This window comes from Asterias rubens, chromosome 2, assembly GCF_902459465.1.
Source record: "Asterias rubens chromosome 2, eAstRub1.3, whole genome shotgun sequence".
NCBI lineage: Eukaryota > Metazoa > Echinodermata > Asteroidea > Forcipulatida > Asteriidae > Asterias > Asterias rubens.
The window spans coordinates 8,982,092-9,000,296 of NC_047063.1; the positions used below are offsets into that span (position 1 = coordinate 8,982,092).

General features: G+C 38.9%; 1 protein-coding gene across 1 annotated transcript; it reads left to right on the plus strand.

The window, feature by feature from the left end:
* The first annotated feature begins 489 nt into the window (after positions 1-489).
* Positions 490-17,875, plus strand: LOC117307051 (UDP-xylose and UDP-N-acetylglucosamine transporter-like). Its single transcript, XM_033791694.1, has 10 exons — positions 490-676; positions 2,704-2,817; positions 3,388-3,490; positions 5,411-5,460; positions 8,768-8,849; positions 11,555-11,627; positions 13,009-13,118; positions 14,276-14,351; positions 16,123-16,198; positions 17,567-17,875. The coding sequence occupies exons 1-10, from the start codon at positions 600-602 to the stop codon at positions 17,811-17,813; spliced, it is 1,008 nt and encodes a 335-aa protein (XP_033647585.1). The 5' UTR covers positions 490-599; the 3' UTR covers positions 17,814-17,875.
* The last annotated feature ends 330 nt before the right edge of the window (positions 17,876-18,205 follow it).

Consider the following 18,205-nt stretch of genomic DNA (forward strand, 5'->3'; position numbering starts at 1 on the left):
TTAAAAAAAAAAAAGTTTGAATTGAGGGGAGGGGCGGGGTTGAAACGGGATTATTATTTGTTTTATTCATTTGATATTGATACAAAAAAAAATGTCATTTGCTCATGTTTCGTTTTGAACTTAATAATTTGACTCATCAACTGAAATAGTTTTCCTTCAGTTTTATTATTATCTCCCTCTTTTGAGGTACACTTTTTGCTTGTTTGTCTGGTGTTTCGAGTTGCAAAAGAGAAAATACAAAACACGCCTTGGGATGGGCAAAAAGTTGTGTACTAGAAGTTCGTAGTATGGTTCCTCCACATGCACGGTTTCCTCTCTGCTCTATTTAAGATGTACTGGACGCCAGACCTAAAATGTGGCAAGTTGTTTCGGTTGTGGTATTGTTTTCATAGTTAAGCTAAGGATACGTATAGGCTTGACAGTCATGCCCGTAGCTATCATAGGAAATAACTAAGTTGTTCGGTTGCAATGTACCGTCACCATCTGAAAAATGTTGCGGGTCATTTGATAAACGTCGTCTTTCTTTTGGCTTTAGCTTAAAAAAAGAGTCTGCTTTTAGGATTTTAGAGTGTTTGAATTTGGGTTCAAAGATCGTCAAAATGATTGCGGTAATTGCAACTATTCTTGTATTTGTTGGCTGCTGTTCGAATGTGATATTCTTGGAGTTAATCGTAAGGTAAGTATTTCAAGTTTCAACTCATTCCAATTTCATGTTCATTTCTACACAACACAATCACACCAGGGGCATGACAGTTTTTTGAGGGAGGGCCCAGCACAAAAAACTTGCTAAGCACAGAATAGTATATCCTTGCCTGCTTAGCAGACACACGTGTTACAGCCCAAATAACGTTACTAATTATTTTAGTAAGTTTTTCATGTTGTGGTTCAATCAATCAATCAATCAATCAATAAAACATTGGTTGTTGCCACACTCAAATTTGCTAAATTTAATTATAATTTAATATCCTCCTCTTACCACTACCAGTTTTCACGGTATTACAGTATGCCCTTTTCTTCGAATTGTGAAAAAAATATTGATGTCAAATATCAACCAATGCCCTAATTATCTTCATTTGTTAACATGAAGTATGCAAACATATATTAAATCATGATGGACATTGAAATGTTCAGGAAAAGTTTCCGTATGGCGCAACCACTTTTTCATTCGAAATAAAATAATATAGTATCTAATTTACCTGATTGATATATAGACCTTATGCACATGACGTCATTTCAGTACAGCGCCCCCGCATTGAGGTAAAAAGGAGGTTGTTCATTGGCCAATCTATGTGCGTTTCGATTGTTTCGTCACCGTTTGACCTCAAAGATGGTGGCTGGTTGACGTCAATGCATAAGGTCTATCCCTTTGTGTAAAAATGAGTGAAAAAGTGGTGGCGCCATACGGAAAGTTATTCAATGTTCACACCACACACCGATCTTCGATGACTTCAACTGGCCCCATTTGTGTTCTTTGAGACTCTGTGTATGACTCTATATTCAGCAGTTTTCTTCATTTTATTCAAAATATTTTTTTATTAAATTTTAAAAATTACCATGGTAACTTGCAAAAAATAAAATAAAATTATAAAAAGTGTGAATAATTACTGGCTTTCAAATCTGATTTTTATTTCTTTATTTTATTATTTTATTATTGATATTTATAATAAAGCGTATAAATAAACAGTGATAATTGAATCAAAAAGCTGTTGGTTTAAATTTTAATATTAATAATAATATTGATATGAGGGTTAAAAAATAAAAATCTAAAAAAATAATAGAAAATGATATAAGGCACATGGCTTCTTTTAAGCCTCTGGGTGTATTTTTTTCCCAGAATGCTCAGCAAAATATTCAGTCATATGATTTTATCATCATGAATTGTGAATTGAAATAGTGTTTGATGAAACTTTTTTGGTGGGCAAATATTTTTATATGGCCTCAACATTATGAAATATTTTTGTATCTTGTAGAAATGCCTAAAATACCAAACTTTTTGCATTTACAAGTGCAGAGAGAGGTAAAAGATATGCCACGATTTTAGGGACACCTCGAAAACAGGACCTCGTGCGATAAAACAAAGGAATTTGTCAAGCATTCTGTCATTATTGTCACGCAGTATTTTCTGCTTTCAACTTTATTAATGTACTACCATGACTACTAAAAAATGTATAGGTAATTATATACCTCATGTATAGAATCCTCTTATCCGATTGGTTAAAAATGGAGTCATGAAAATAGCTATACCCCTTTTTCTACCAAGATGACGTCATTTCTATGCCCGGGGCATCTATAGTCAATTGACTATGCCCGCTCTGAAAATAACACAACTATGATGTGTAACACAACTATGATGTAGCGTTCCGTGTACCGACGTGCGACCTTTCTTCGCAGACAACCTTTCACCGTATAGTCAGAGTATTGTTGATTTGCTTAACATAATAATAATCGGGGCACAGTTAAATTTATAGGCCCTCGGTGATGTCAAAACCATGACTATGACCGAAGCGAAGCTGAGGGCATGGCCAATGCTCATAGCAGTCAATATTTCCATACTATTAACAACAAAGGGTCGTTTTGTGTCAAATCACCCCAAAAAAGAGCTTCTGTACGTGTTTTTTTATGATTATAATGCATTATTCTGATTACTTTAAACCTTGTTTTTGACAATTAACTAATTAGTTACTAAATCATGTTTTTATACAGTGAGTTTCCAGGGAGTGGGAACTTGTTCACATTTGCACAGTTTTTACTCATCTCCGTTGAAGGCTTCATCTTTACAACACAATTTGGCACAAAGGCACCTGTTATCCCCATAAAGTGAGTATTAGTTATGTTTCTTGTCTTTTATCGGTGATTGCCTAACATCACAAGCCCACAGACGCCGGCTTTATGGTGAGGGCTGTGGACCCAAATCAACTGTCACCAGAGGCACGTTGCCACCTACTCCTGGGGCTTAATTACAGTCTGTAAGGATGTAGGCATTGGGTATAATCCACTAGGAGCTTGGCTGGTACAGCAGAATGCACATCATTTTAGCCTGGGCGACTAGTGTGACTAGTGTCCCAGGTGTGACTATTGATTGCTTAGTCGAGTCGCAACAACCATTCAACTACATTCAGTTGATCGTGCCACAATGACTACTACAAAAATAGTCGCAACTACTACAAAAATAGTCGCGGCTACCTGTTTTATGAACCTATTGTGTCGCTCACGATTATCCACGAAAACATAATTTACTCTATGTAACACGATCAAACATCAGTGACACATTTGTTCAACCCTTTCGGTGTGATATTTACTATTGGACCTGCGGCAAACATGCCGTTAGAAAGAAGTTGACAATTTTGTGAGCCTTTTAACAAACAATTTGTTCTTCTACTTCAACAGAAATTATTTTGTACTAGTGTTCTTCTTCTTCACAACAAGTATTGTAAACAACTATGCTCTCAACTTCCATATACCACTACCTCTTCATATGATATTCAGAAGTGTAAGTAACAATTCTCGTTAATGTTTGCTGTTTAAAGCGCTGGGGTCGATTTCACAATGAGTTAGGGTCCTAGGGGATATTAAAAACGATCAACTCGTCCTAACTCGAGATAAGACGAATCCAAACTCTTTGTGAAACGGACCCCTGGACACCTTTGGTAAATGTCAAAAACCAGTCTTTTCACTTGGTGTATCTCCACATAAAACAACAAACCTGTTAAAATTTAAGCTCAATTGGTCGTCGAAGTTCAAGATAATAATGAAAGAACATATGTTTTTGTCACACAAAGTAGTGTGCTCTCAGATACTTAATTTCAAGACCTCAAAATCTAATTCTGAGGTCTCAAAATCAAATTCGTGGAAAATTACTTTTTTCTTGAATACTGCGTTACTTCAGAGGAAGCCGTTTCTCACAATGTTTTATGCTACCAACAGCTCCCCATTACTCGTTACCAAGTAAATGTTTATAAATGCTAACAATTATTTTGAGTAATACTAATAGTGCCCACTGCCTTTAAGCAGCTCTATGAAATTGGGCCCAGGTTTTACCATAAACTTGGGTGTAATACCAGGCTTTACCATAACTTGGGTGTGATCCCTGGCTGTGCCATAAAGGACCACGCCTTTGGCTTAGACCCGCGGCCTTGACCCTGTCAACAAAATTTGTATTCCCTTATTAAAATGATGTAAAAAGTTGCCCTGTGAATATATATTTATTTGCCGCTTGCATATTGATGCAGATGACCACCAGGGTCCAATTTCAAAAAGCTGGTTAGCAGAAAATACTGCTCAACAAGTTTTTTGCTAAGCAATTTGTTAATTAATATTTTCTGCTCAATAGCTTTATGAAATAGGATCCTGGTTGTCATCTGCAACCAAATGCACTGCAAAGTAAAAACAAAAATTAGTTGGGCGAAGTAACTCTATTGGCTGGTAACCTGTTTTTTTGCTAGGCAAGATATTCCTGTGCTTAGCAAGTTTTTGTTCTTAGAGGCTTCTTGAAATTGGACCCAGACCTTAACGTGCAGTTTGAGTCCCAAGGAGGCTAACCATGAGCAGACCATGACAAATGACCATCTTCAGAGCTCGAAATTAACACTGGACCACAGGCCAGAAGCCAGTGATTTTAGCGTCGAGCCAGTAAACTTATGACCGGTTATGTCCAACGATCTTGTGTTTTTGAATTATAACACCTCCTGTATATTTATTTTAAACTGAGTGAGATATATTGAGATACAAGAGAGGTTTTGCAAGCGTGCGGATACAGATACAGATACTGATATAATGATCGTATCCGTTCACGTCAGTTGCGTGTTGGATTTTGTTTTGCAAACTGTAGGTATGTTTCACTTGAGTGCGCTCACATTCATCATGGGTGTTTTTCCAACAAGCATGACCTATACAGACCCAGTGTTTTATACACTGCATTTTCTCATCGTTTTGCTTGCAAATGACTAACAACTTTCCATCTATGTCAAGCACGATACCAGTGAAAGCAATTCCGTGGGAAAATGTTTTTGATCTGGGACAAAAATAAAATTTAAAGTCTTAAAAACAGTTTCCGTTTTTCTACGACATGTACAGTATGAGCTCCCGTATCCTATGCTAACGTGTATGCAAAATACGATAGTCGCGGATATATGGGTCACGTGAACACACAAAGTGATAACGTATCGATATCTGTATCCATACACTTCAAAACCTCTCTATTGTTGAGTTGAGAAAGTGCGATCTTAGTGCATGTGGCTAAAACAGCTCAAATGTGAAACTACCCTGATAGTGGTCTTCTCATTTTGATTCCGGTCTTATAACAAATTCTCTTGTCCAGTAAAAGTGTTTGAGCTGCAAGCTCTGCAGTCTTGTGGAATTGTTGTTCCCCCTAAATTCAGGCCCTGATCTTGGTTTCTTTTTTTCTCACCAGGGGTCTCTAGTGGCGAATATGGCCCTTGGAATCATCCTTCTTCAGAAGAAGTAAGTACAGCATTTCAGCAAATATATTTTTAGTCTATATTTATTATTACTTTACCACATACATATTCATGACCAAGAGTTCGAGTTCTTACTGGTCCTTTCGTCATCACGTGCCAAGTGCTAATTTTGATATTTACCAAGCGCGCACGCGAGTAATCACGCACATGGTTTATACCCATGATAATTAGAATAGTGCCACTTCAATATTAGTCGATATTAGTATTATACACATATTGACTGGCAATGAGGTAACTAGTATACGTCTATTCCCACGAGGGACTTTGAGTGACCAGAAGAGGGCCCTATTTCCTGAGGCTGAAGGCAGTATTTTCAAAGACTAGTGCCCGCTCGGGTACTAGTTCCCGCAAATCCTATATGGATAATTATTCGGCGCTTCAAAGTGCTGTTTCTGAAACAAATGGTTTCGGCACTGTTGTCCAAACGTCTACAAAAAGTTGTCTATATTTTTTAGAAGTGTGGGGTGGACTTGTTATCCTTGCCCGTTTTGTGTTTATTTTAAACTTGACAAAGATAAAAGACAAAGATAAAGGAGTGAGTAGTATATCAAACACGGAATGCAACTTTGCTCACGCATTTTTGGGCAGCATAGTATATAATCACCCGGTGAAATCTGGCTCTTGCATTTTCACTCGGTTTCCCCAAATAAAATGTTATAGTTCAGGATTGTTTGTGGATAATGCTGCTGGTAGGATAATATCCTACCAGCATCATATACAAATATTGTGTAGAGGAAACAATCTATGGGTATGTTCAGACAGCGTACAAAGTTAGACCATGGTTAGACCGGAACTGGTTGAAAGAAACAGAACACTTTTAGTGATTGTCAAAGACCAGTCTTCTCACTCGGTGTATCTCAACATTTGCATAAAATAACAAACCTGTGAAAATTGTTACTGCCTTGTCACACGAAGTTGTGTGCTTTCAGCATTCAGATGCTTGATTTCGCAACCTCAAAATCTAACTCTGAGGTCTCAAAACCAAATTCGTGGAAAACAACTTCTTTCTCGTAAACTACGCTAATTCAGAGGGAGCTGTTTTTCACAATGTTTTATTTTATCCAAAAATCATTTACAAATTTACCCAGTCAGTTTCCCTTGTGGTTTATATTGATATCTGAAACAAAAAGTCGCATCCCCTTAAGGTGATCCCCTAGCTGCCGCTTCCCAGGTTGTATCGTAATTTGGGTGTGATCCCTGGCTACACGGCAGTTAACGGTTGTATGGCTTCTGACTGGCACCCCCGAACAAAGATATTGACAAAATAGGGACACCGCCAATATAGGGCTAGATAGCTCAGTTGGTAGAGCGCCGGCACGTTAACCCGGGGTCGTTGGTTCGAATCCCACTCTAGTCAATTCTTTGTTCAACCCCAAAAATCATATTACAAATTTACCCAGTCAGTTTCCCTTGTGGTTTATATTGATAATGTTTTATTCTATTAACAGCGATAATTACTCGTTACCAAGTAAGGTTTTATGCTAATAATTATTTTGAGTAATTATCAATATTTATCACTGCCTTTAACTTTCGAGGTGGTTGTAAAAAGTTGTTCCCCTTGCGTTCAGACAGCACTGAGTTAAACCCGATACAGTTTTTCTTTGGTTTTAAGAGGTCAAAGCAAACACGACCCCATTACTCTAAAATCCGGTTTATTGTCCAGTTCATCGGTCACCGTGTGTTTACAAAAGTCAACGAGTCGTCTTTTGTGAGATAAACTGGAAACTTGGTGTGGTCTTTTTTTATTCTGGCCACACACAGTGTTGAAAGACAAACCCGAAGCGGTCTAAAGATAAACCGCCTCACTGGACGGTCTATCTTTTGTGGGTTGAATTCGATTCGGTCTAACTTTAGTACCAGACACACAGAGTTGAACTCGATCTGGTTGAACCATGAGTTAAAGGGTATACTTTATATGTACTTTTTCCTAACAAAAAAACACAATGTCCACAGATTTACATTAAACTTTCACACTTTGAAGATTATGATAGTAGAAAGGTTTCCTTGAAATTTTACTTAGGCCTACTGAGGTGCTGTAGTTTTTGAGAAATGAGTAAATGTAATAATTTTCCTCTCAGTTTTAGCATGTAAAAACGTATTAACCAGTTATGCTATGGTTTTGGTATAAAATCATAACTAGTTCAGGGGATTTTACATGCTAAAATCATTTTAGTCTCATGAGACCAAAATGATTTTGTGACTTGTTTTACTAATTTCTCAAAAACTACACAACCTTATTTAGTAATATTCGAAGGGAAGCTTTCCACTATCATTATCTTCAAACCCTGTAAGTTTAATGTAAATCTGTGGACATTTTGAAAAAGTACCCGCATCCTTTAAACCGACTTTAGTACTGTGTCTGAACGACCTCTTTATTTGTTCTTTATTTGTTGATCAGTTCAGTAACACTACACCACTAAGTACCAGTATGTCTACCGACTGAAGCCTGGTTCATACTTCCTGCAAATGCAAATGTGATAACGAATTTTGTCGCCAAAACCATTGCAACAAATAATTTGAGACAGTTGACTTGGGAAAACATTTATGAAGTATGAACCGTGCTTTATGTTTTATGTCTCTTTTGATAGTTGCTCTGATCACAGAGGTGCGCCTTTAAATTGTAAATTATATTCCAGGCACCAGCATGATAAACTTCTGGTTTTAAAATAGAATTCCAAGTTGATGGTTTTTTTTCCCCGTTCAATGCAAGAGTGTGCATTTGATATATTATTTTTCCGAAGTGGGCTTGTTTTTGCTGTTAATTTAAAGACACTGGACACTATTGGTAATTGTCAAAGACCAGTCTTCTCACTTGGTATATCTCAACATATGCACACAATAACAAACCTTTAAAAATTTGGTCATCGAAGTGGCGAGATAACAATGAAAGTAAAAATACCCTTGTCACACTAAGTTGTGTGCTTTCAGATGCTTGATTTCGAGACCTCAAAATTCTAAATCTGAGGTCCCGAAATCAAATTCGTGGAAAAATACTTCTTTCTCAAAAACTACTTCACGTCAGAGGGAGCCGTTTCTCACAATGTTTTATACTATCAACCTCTCCCCATTACTCGTTACCAAGTAAGGGTTTTTGCTAATTTAGTAATAATTTTGAGTAATTACCAACAGTGTCCACTGCCTTTAATAGTGTTGAAGAATAAGCGTACAGAACACAGACATGTCCACACAGTTTTGAAGGGAAACAGATGAGATCATGCTTTTTGTAAGTTAACCTTGCCATTTGTTTACACACTGAAGTGATAATTACAAATATCTATTTTGTTTTTTAGATATGAAGTTCATAAGTACATTTCAGTTTTTATGATCACCATCGGAATATTTATCTGTACGCTCATGTCTGCTCAGTCAGTGGTAAGTCAGGAGTTAAGCCCGGTTCATACCCGCTGAATGCAAATGCGAAGCCATTTTTGACGCCACAAATGCGCAACAAATAATCCGCATCAGTTGACTTAAGTGCTAAACTCCTGCAAAACTTTTGCTGCAAAAAATTGCAAGGTGGCGTCAAAATGTTATCGCATTCACATTCGCAGGAAGTACAAACCAGGCTTTAGTTTAGTCATGAGGCAATAAGAGTGTGGGAGCCGGTCTTTAATGTCTGGTAATGACCGAGTAGGTGGCTGTTGTTAATGGACCGAGCCAAAGGTGAGGTTCATTAACATCTAACGGCCACCAACCAGGGTCCAATTTCATGGCTCTACTTACCCCCGCGTTCTGCGCTCACGATCACCATTCTCCGCTTACATGCAAGCGTCGAACTTAAACTTAAACTGTGTAAGCATAGAATGCCTAGTAACATGGGGTAAGTGCGTGCACAAGCCAAAATTCCCTGCTAACCCGTGAAATGCATTTGAGTCATGAAGTTTGGGACCGGTCATTACCATACTGTGAAGATCCACTATTATTACCATTGATATATCTTTAACAACAAAACTGTTAAAGCCATTGGACCCTTTCAGTAAACAGTATTGTCCAAGGCCCACACTTTGTGTATCACAACTTCTATATCAAATAACAAACCTGTGAAAATTTGGGCTTAATCGGTCATCGGAGTCGGGAGAAAATAACGGGAAAACCCACCCTTGTATCCGCGCGTTTCGCCGTGTCATGACATGTGTTTTTAAAATAAATCCGTAATTCTTGTTAACGAGAATTGATATTGTTTTACTGTTTTCTCAAAAAGTAAAGCATTTCATGGAATAATATTTCAAGAGAAGTATTTCACCACTACCTTCTGTAAACCCTGTAAGTTATTTGTAAATCTGTGAACTTTTTTTTTTTTTTTCTGTACCGAAAGGGTCCAATGGCTTTAAAACGTCAGAATTTGTGATTTTCCATCGTCTTTGTTTCTTGAAACGTTCTACTCAAGTCCAAGGGCCATTCCTTAGGCTGTTCAATTTTGGTGTGGCACCTACTCTCTTACTCATAGTAAACTGTATGTGTATGCATATTTTCAAGAACCAGACTATGAGCTTTGAAAGTGAATAGCACCATAAACAGAGAAATATTGTGGATGGTGTTTGGCTTTACGCTTTGCGTTATGTTGGGTTCATCGGGCATACCAGCTACCCTAAATTCATACACTGTCTGCGTGTTCGCGTGCACGCTTGGTATGCACATTCATACAGCACCGTCTGTCCTTGCCAAAAAGCTAATATCAATACGCACAAAGAGCCAGTTGATATCGATGAATCGCTTGGCCATGCTTGCTACAATTTACATAATGGGTACGTTCGAATAGCTTTGACGGGGCTCACCTGGGTCAGCCCCCAGTGCCCTGCTTGTGGAGTGGGTCATTTGGGGGTGACCCGAGGTGCATGCCGTCACCACGAGAGGGTGAGTGTGATCGTCGGATTAGCTCTTGTCAGGGGCTCACCCGTGTGAGCAACGCGGGGTAGACCCAGGGAAGCTAAACGAACGCACCCAATACTAAACCCAAACCCTTGATGGTATAAACCAAGCAAATAACTCTTGATTAAACGTCACTTTTAAGGTCACTGGACACCTTTGGTAATTGTCACTGACCAGTCTTCTCACAAGTGGTGTTTCTCAACAAATGCATAAAATAACGAATCTGGTCTCAGTTGGTCGTCGAGGTTGAAGAAAAAACACCCTCGTCGCACAAGTTGTGTGCTTTCAGATGCTTGGATTCGAGACCTCAGCTTGAATTCAATTCAAATATGTATTTTTTGTGTTGCTAACCCAACATGTTGGGCACCACCAGGCAATATCACCCACTACTGGTAGTAGTGTCTCATGGCCGAGTGGTTAAGATCATCAAATTTAAGTGTTGGCTTTAAGTCTTCGGAGTGTGGGTTCGATACAGGTTATGGCACCTTGTGTCCCTGAGTAAGATGCTTGACTGTAATTACTTCTCTTTACCAAGCGGTATAACAATAATAATAATAATAATAACAATAATGTCTCAAAGCGCTTCCAACATTATTACCCTGATCACTGGGCCATTTCATTCCTTAAACCATCTCAGTTCCCTGGGGAGTATACAGCCTGTGCTGGCAAATATGTAGCGCACTAAGCTAAACCAACCACAAGAACCATCTCTGCCCTCACAGGTACCTATTTACCCCTAGGTGGAGAGAAGCAATTATAGTTAAGTGTCTTGCTCAGGGACACAAGTGTTACGATCGGGATTCGAACCCACACTCTGCTGAACAGAAACACCAGAGCTTGAGTTCGGTGCTCTTTTATGCTCCGGCCACAACACCCCAATGGGTACCTGCGAGGGTAGAGGTTGATATTGTGTATCCACTGGTGCACCCTGGCAGCTCAGGCTTATATACTCACCAGGGCAGGGAGCTATGAAAAATTAAAGGAATGTTCTTGGCCCAATGACCAGGGCACTAATAAAAAGTGCATTGGGGTATCATTATGAAATGCGCTATATAAGAACTAGTAACTATTATTATCATTATCACTCAACAAATTGTCCTTTTCCTATTATAACTTGGCCTGTATTGTAAAGTCTAACACATAGACTTCCTTCGTTCTTAAGGAGGATCTTCATTTTGTTTAAACTTCTGTTTTTGTCAATTATTTAGGGTGAAAAACATGCCAGTGATTCAGAGAGTGGTCATCAAACAACATCATATGACATCTTGATGTGGATTATAGGTAAGTATAACAGGGTTGTAACTAAACCAATTTTAGTCATTGGCTTTCAGTCAAGAGCAAGTTATGCAGTTTGCGTCTCTTTTTCCCCGCTCACCTAAGACAAGCACCATTTTCAAGATGATTTGGTTTCTATTTAGTTGCAAATATTTGTGGTCAGTGATCTTCATTAGTATATCATGATGTCCTGACAAGGAAATTGTGTAAGTCTTTGAGGAAAACATTTAAGTTTTATAAAGAGTGAAAAGGAACATGATTTCCTCGTGTCTTTGTGCACAAAACTAGGCACCTGTGCCCGGTGCGCGCCTGGATTGGTCTATACCACCGAGTTCGCCCGGAAGCTAGAGGTACTTCAAATCCTATATTTGATTATAGCACATTTTTCGAATACCATTTTATGGCTGGAGAGTCGTCAAAACTTTTGCCATCTACCAGGCAATGAAGCCCGGTTCGTACCACTTAAAATGCAAAACAAACTTTCACAAATTCTTCGCCAGCAATTTGTTTCCAATATCTACCGCAAGCTGGGTACTAGTGCGAGTGCTGGCGCCTCGTTGCCTTGCCTAAATAACAGACAATTGCATGTTGCCGAAAAACCTTTAGCATTTTATACCAGTAAATTTGTACAACAATAGGATAAAGATCTGTAATCGGGGGGGGTTACAAAGCAGCTCCGGGAAAGGGATTTTACAAAGCAAGTTTTCCAGAACCTGTTGTCACTCTTGTATGGTGTGGGTGAAACCAAGTGTATCACAGTAGGTACCTGCTTCAACATGATACACACTGGAAATTCTAGGTGGATAAAAGCGTTGACCATCCGCGCGTCAGCTAAAATCCGAAGTTGTTTCTGGCATTAAAGACACTGGACACTATTGGTAATTGTAAAAACCCGGCCTTTTTCACTTGATGTATCTCATCATATGCAGAAAATAACAAACCTGTGAAAATTTCAACTCAATTGGCCGTCGAAGTTGCGAGATAATAATTAAGAAAAAACAAAGTTGTGTGCTTTCAGATGCTTGATTTCAGGACCTCAAAATCTAATTATGAGGTCTCAAAATCAAATTCAAATATTTTAGTGGAAAATTAATTCTTTCTCAAAAACTACATTACTTCAGGGGGAGCCGTTTTTTCACAATGTTTTTTTTTACTATCAACAGTCTCCGTTGCTTTTTACCAAGTAACTTTTTATGCTAACAATTATTTTGAATAACTACCAATAGTGTCCACTGCATTTAAAAAGACACCTAATGTGAGTCTGCCCCCCCTCCCCAAACAAAATTGTGCTCGTTCAGACAAAATGAAGTTGTTAACCACCCACCTAACCCAAACATTTCAATACTTGTACTACAAGCTTTTCTGAACTATTGTCTTCTATTTATAGGTCTATGTATGTTGACATTTGCCCTTTTCATGTCTGCTCGGATGGGTATCTACCAAGAAGTACTCTATGCAAAGTTTGGGAAGCATCCGAGAGAAGCGTTATTTTATTCAGTAAGTTGTGGCAGGTCTTTCTGACATTTGGTCTGCACCCAATGGGATACTTTTGAACGCTAGGTGGCAGCAGACTTACCAGGTAAATTTCCATTGTTTACGTATTTCTGAGCGTGCGCACGTAACTGAGAACAATGGATTTACCTGGTTAGTCTGCTGCCACCTAATGTCCTAAAAGTTCCTCATTTTATAGAGCTGCCTAAACAGAAAATATTGCTTAACAATTGCCTGCTATGTAGAAATTAGTAGGATACCAGTTACAAATTGTACATGTGACATGGTAGTTTGGCTGGTAACCTTGCTCTGGTAAGCCTAATTTTGTTGTGCTTATCTACTTGCTGTACTTATGCAGTTGGGCAAAACGATGCGTAGTCATGGTAAGATTGCATACACTTTCTAGATGGCTGCCAAAACATAAAGGTTTTGCCCGGCGGTTATGGTTTTTGAGTGGCGTCAAAGGTCACATCGTTTTTATAGCGCGCATATCCGTCACCCAGCTCAAGGCGCTGTAACATACAGTATTTCCTGCAAGATGTGGGACTACGTTTTCAATTATGAGACCTTATCCTTAGATAGCACCATATAATGTTTTAAAAGGTGCTGTGGCGCAATTTGCTGCTGATCAGACCAGGAGCACCGGGGCGAACCCCTTCTCTTTACGATAAGTGCACTGGGTTCATTTACGTGCAGTCATAACACACAGGAACAATGGCTTTACGTCCCATCCAAAGGACAAAGCATCATGGTTAAGTGTCTTACTTAAGGACACAGGTGTCATGACTGAAATCCTCACTCTGCTGAACACCAGAGCTTGAGTCTCTTGCTTTTAACCGCTGGGACACAACACACCAAGGCCCAATTTCATAGAGCTGCTAAGCATGAAAGTTCTTCCTTGATAAAAACAGCATTACCAACTAAATTTCCATTTGCTGCAAATTGCCTGTTACTAGTATTCAACTGTTGTTTGCTTATCCTGAAAAACACGTGGAAATTTGGTTGGTAATCCTGTTTTTTTTATCAAGGAAGACATTTCAGGCTAAGGAAATTTTTGTGGTAAGCAGCTCTATGAAGTTGGGTCGTGGTTGCTTGAGTGAGGCATGAAATTGCCCTGTTTGTTTTCACCCACTAAAGCTCTGTCATTTGATTGATATTTCCAGCATGCACTGCCTCTAATAGGTTTCACTCTACTGGGGAAAGATATTTACAATCAAGCACTTTTATTCTCAACATCTGGTAAGTATCATAGCCTTTTGTTATATCACTTTATTAAAAGACAAAAAATATCAAAGTCGTATATAGTGCATGAATTTACCAACTAGGCACTCAAGATGCTTAGTATATACATTTATAGGCGCTTAGTATATACATTTATACAGAAAGATACGTTATTTAAGTTGTGAATTCTTAGACCCAATTATGTTGCACCTTATAAGTGTTTACAAGGTGTTACGGCGCATTCAGCAGCCGCTGTCAGGGACGCCCATGTTTCTAGGGGCCAACTTGATGGCTTTGCTCATCGCCTAATTCTGCGTTCACCATTCTCCGCTTGCATGGCAAGCCCCAAGTTTGTCTGCACTAGCTGTGTAAGCAAAGATTGCCTAGTAATGTGAAGTATGCGCGCGGAGAAGCCAAAATTCCATGCATGACTTAAGCCCCTTTCACACGAGAGCAATTTACCAACGGTCCCTTGCTAAATTGTAGCATGGTTGTAAGATTTTACAAAATGCACCTCGTGTGAAAGGACAATAATTTTTGGAGTGTCCAGGGTCCCTTGTCAAATCTTGTCCAACATTGCTACATTTTGTCGGAGGTCCGGACCTACGTCAAAATCCTACACTAGCGGAAGTTTTGACCAAGGACGTGGGCTACATCATCGTGTGAAAGGAATCCTTGTTTATTGAACGATGTCCCAGGTGAAAATGCATATACAGTGCGTGCTATTGTTGGTGCTATCTTGTCCAATCAAGGTGATCAGGATTACCAATTCGTCATATCACTCTCATGTCGCACGAGGGTTGTTAGTTTTTTAACTTTGCAGTGGGAAAGCTCACAAAATCAGTCACACATGGTGATAACAAATAAACAATCCACGCTCGCAAATTTTGTAGCAAGGGACCCTGGCTACATTTTGGCAGTGTGAACAGGGCTTTAAGTGCAAAGTTCCCTGCTTTGGCAAGCGCCAATTTTAATGCCTATATGGAGAGGCATGAAATTGGGTTCAGATCAGGAGAGTGTGGGTTTGGGTCCCGGTCTTGACACTTGTGTCCTTTAGCAAGACAATAGGAGACTTTCCAACGCTAGGTGGCAGCAGACATACCGGGTAAATTTCCATTGTTTGCGTAGTTCTGAACATGCGCATAATTCTGAGAACAATGGATTTACCCGGTAAGTCTGCTGCCCTCTATCGTCCCAGAAAGTCTCTCATTAACCATTAAAACTTATATCTTTTTACACCTTGGGGTAACCACATTACTTTAAAATCAATGTGAAATGTTTCTCAAAATGCTTTATACTATCCAAAGTTGCTGTGGGCTTCTAACAGCAAGTTTGTATTGCCATTAATTTGAAGAGTGATTACCAAATGCGGGCTAGAATAGATTTTAAAATTTAGGTTCTGACTTTATTATCAATGTATCCATAGTATTAGCCCTATTTATCTTCAAAGCTTAGTTGAGGAGTTCAAAGCAACTAGAAATCTTCGAAGAAATCCCGTCTGACTCCCGCAATTTATCAAAACCAAGTCAAATGTTCTCGCTCTTTCCAACATGCATCAGTTCAGTTATTGGAACAGTCTTCTAGAGGTTGTTAAACAGGCTGAGACATCAGAACAATTCCAAACCTAGATGAAAACATCTGTTTACTTTGTACAATTGTTGATCTCCCTTTACAGCGCATAGGGACCTCACGGTGATATGCGCTACATAAGAATGGTTTATTATTATAATTATTAAATGTGCACCAGCCTCTTAGTAAGTTATTTTCTCTTTATTTGTCTTTATTTCAGAACCAATGACAATACCGATGTTAGAGGCTTCTGTACCCAAGATGTGGATTTACATGGCGGGCAGTGTGATAACACAATATCCTTTGAAACAAAATCATAAGCAAATTTATTTAGCCGAGTAGGGCATATTAATTTTGCACAGGCTGCATACTCCCCACCAGGGAGCTGAGATGGTTTAAGGAATGAATTAAGGCCCAGTGACCAGGGGTAACAATGTGAAGCGCTTTAGGACCCCCACTGGATGTGAAAAGCGCTATATAAAAACTGGTTATTGTTGTTATTATTATTATTATTATTATTATTAATTGGATCATGTACAGGGCCATCATTCATAAATACGGCAAAACACTTTTTTTTTTGCAAAGCAAAAAATGAGTTCCAAGTCGCACCAATGTAAACTTTATGGAATGTTGGCTGATGATCTGTTTCTGGTAAGCATTGTTTTTAAATTATGGGAGATTGCCTAAAGCGTATATCCTTCACCCAGTAATGCTCAAGATGCTTTAAAGACACTGGACACTATTCGTAATTGTCAAAGACCAGTCTGCTCACTTAATGTGTCTCAACATATGCATAAAATAACAAACCTGTGAAAATTTGAGCTCAATTGGTCGTCAAAGTTGCAAAAGAAGAAAAGTACTATTTTGCTAATTGCTATTTTGAGCAATTACCAGTAGTGTCCACTGCCTTTAACACCCAATATATTCCTGCAAGGTTTGTGGGACTACGTTTGAATTATGACGCCTAGTTGGGCTAGTGATGCTGGTTGATAAGTAGGGGAGTGAATTCCAGTCTTTTGCAGTATTGGGAAAGTAACCAGTGTCCAATATTGTTCTGTGGACCGCTAAGCATGGGAGAAGGAAACCTAGTAGACCGGCAATAACTTACACTGACATTCTTAAAATGGACACGGGACTTAAATCAGCAGATTTCAAGTCAGCAATGGGGGACAGAAAAGCTTGGGGAACCATCGTGATTCGAGGACATCACTCAACTTAAAGGGAAGGTACATGTTTGGTAATTACTCAAAACAAATATTAATTTAAAAAGTGACTTGTAACAAGCATTGGAGAGCTGTTGATAGTATAAAATATTGTGGGAAACGACTCCCTCTGAAGTAACGTAGTTTTTGAAAATAATAAAAGACTTCTAGAGCACACAAATTCGTCCAACAAGGGTGTTTTTTCTTTCATCATTTTCTCGCAACGTCGATGACCAATTGAGCCCAAATTTTTACAAGCATGTTATTTTAGTGAGAAGACTGGTCTTTGACAATATTACCAAGCGTGCTTACACAAGCAGCAAGCAAGAAAGTAAGACATATGAAAGGCGTTAGTTCTTGAGGATTGAATTCTAGGGGTGAGTGGGTTGTAATTTTTAGTGGTGACAGCTGTGGGGTATAATCAAGATCAAGTGCGTCTTCCTTAACCAGATGTTTCTTTACGTATGTCTGCATCCGTGGTGTCTTCATCTTGACCACAGAGTGTCCGTCCCTCATCGTCACTCTCATCGTTACACTCAGGAAGTTCTTCAGTTTAGTCTTCTCCATCTTGTACTTCCGCAACCCTTTTACCGTGTACCACTGGTTGGGCACAGCGTTCGTCTTCACAGGAATCTTCCTGTTCACCGGCGTGTTCCACAAGATGAGAGATTTTCTTGTACCCCCGAGCAAGACTAAGAAAGTGGAATAAAATAAAAAACGGTTGACTTTGTGAAAGGGACACATTGCCTTGGATCGGGTGAGTTGGTACATAAAAAGTATTTGTAACCATTTTTTGTGAAATCGCTATGGTTAGGAAGATGTTTTAAAAGTAGAATATAATGATCCACACAAATATGCCTTGAAATTGCGTGGTTTTCCTTTTAATTTTGCGAACTAACACAGTCGGCCATTTTGTGGACTCAAAAAATTGGCATGCGGTGTTAGTTCACAACGTATAAAGTAAAACCGCACAATGTTGAGACATATTTGTTTGGATCATTATATTCTACTTTTCAAACATCTTCTAACCATATGCATTTCATAACAATTGATTTAAAACGCTTTTCGTGGACCAACTCGCCCGATCCAAGACAACGTGTC

What these genes read in the sequence shown, in the direction of transcription:
- LOC117307051 (XM_033791694.1), top strand. Translation starts at nt 600, where the DNA reads ATGATTGCGGTAATTGCAACTATTCTTGTATTTGTTGGCTGCTGTTCG. An exon ending in ATCATCCTTCTTCAGAAGAA is followed by an intron (nt 5,461 to 8,767) that starts GTAAGTACAGCA and finishes TTTGTTTTTTAG; the next exon opens with ATATGAAGTTCATAAGTACA. An exon ending in ACTTTTATTCTCAACATCTG is followed by an intron (nt 14,352 to 16,122) that starts GTAAGTATCATA and finishes TCTTTATTTCAG; the next exon opens with AACCAATGACAATACCGATG.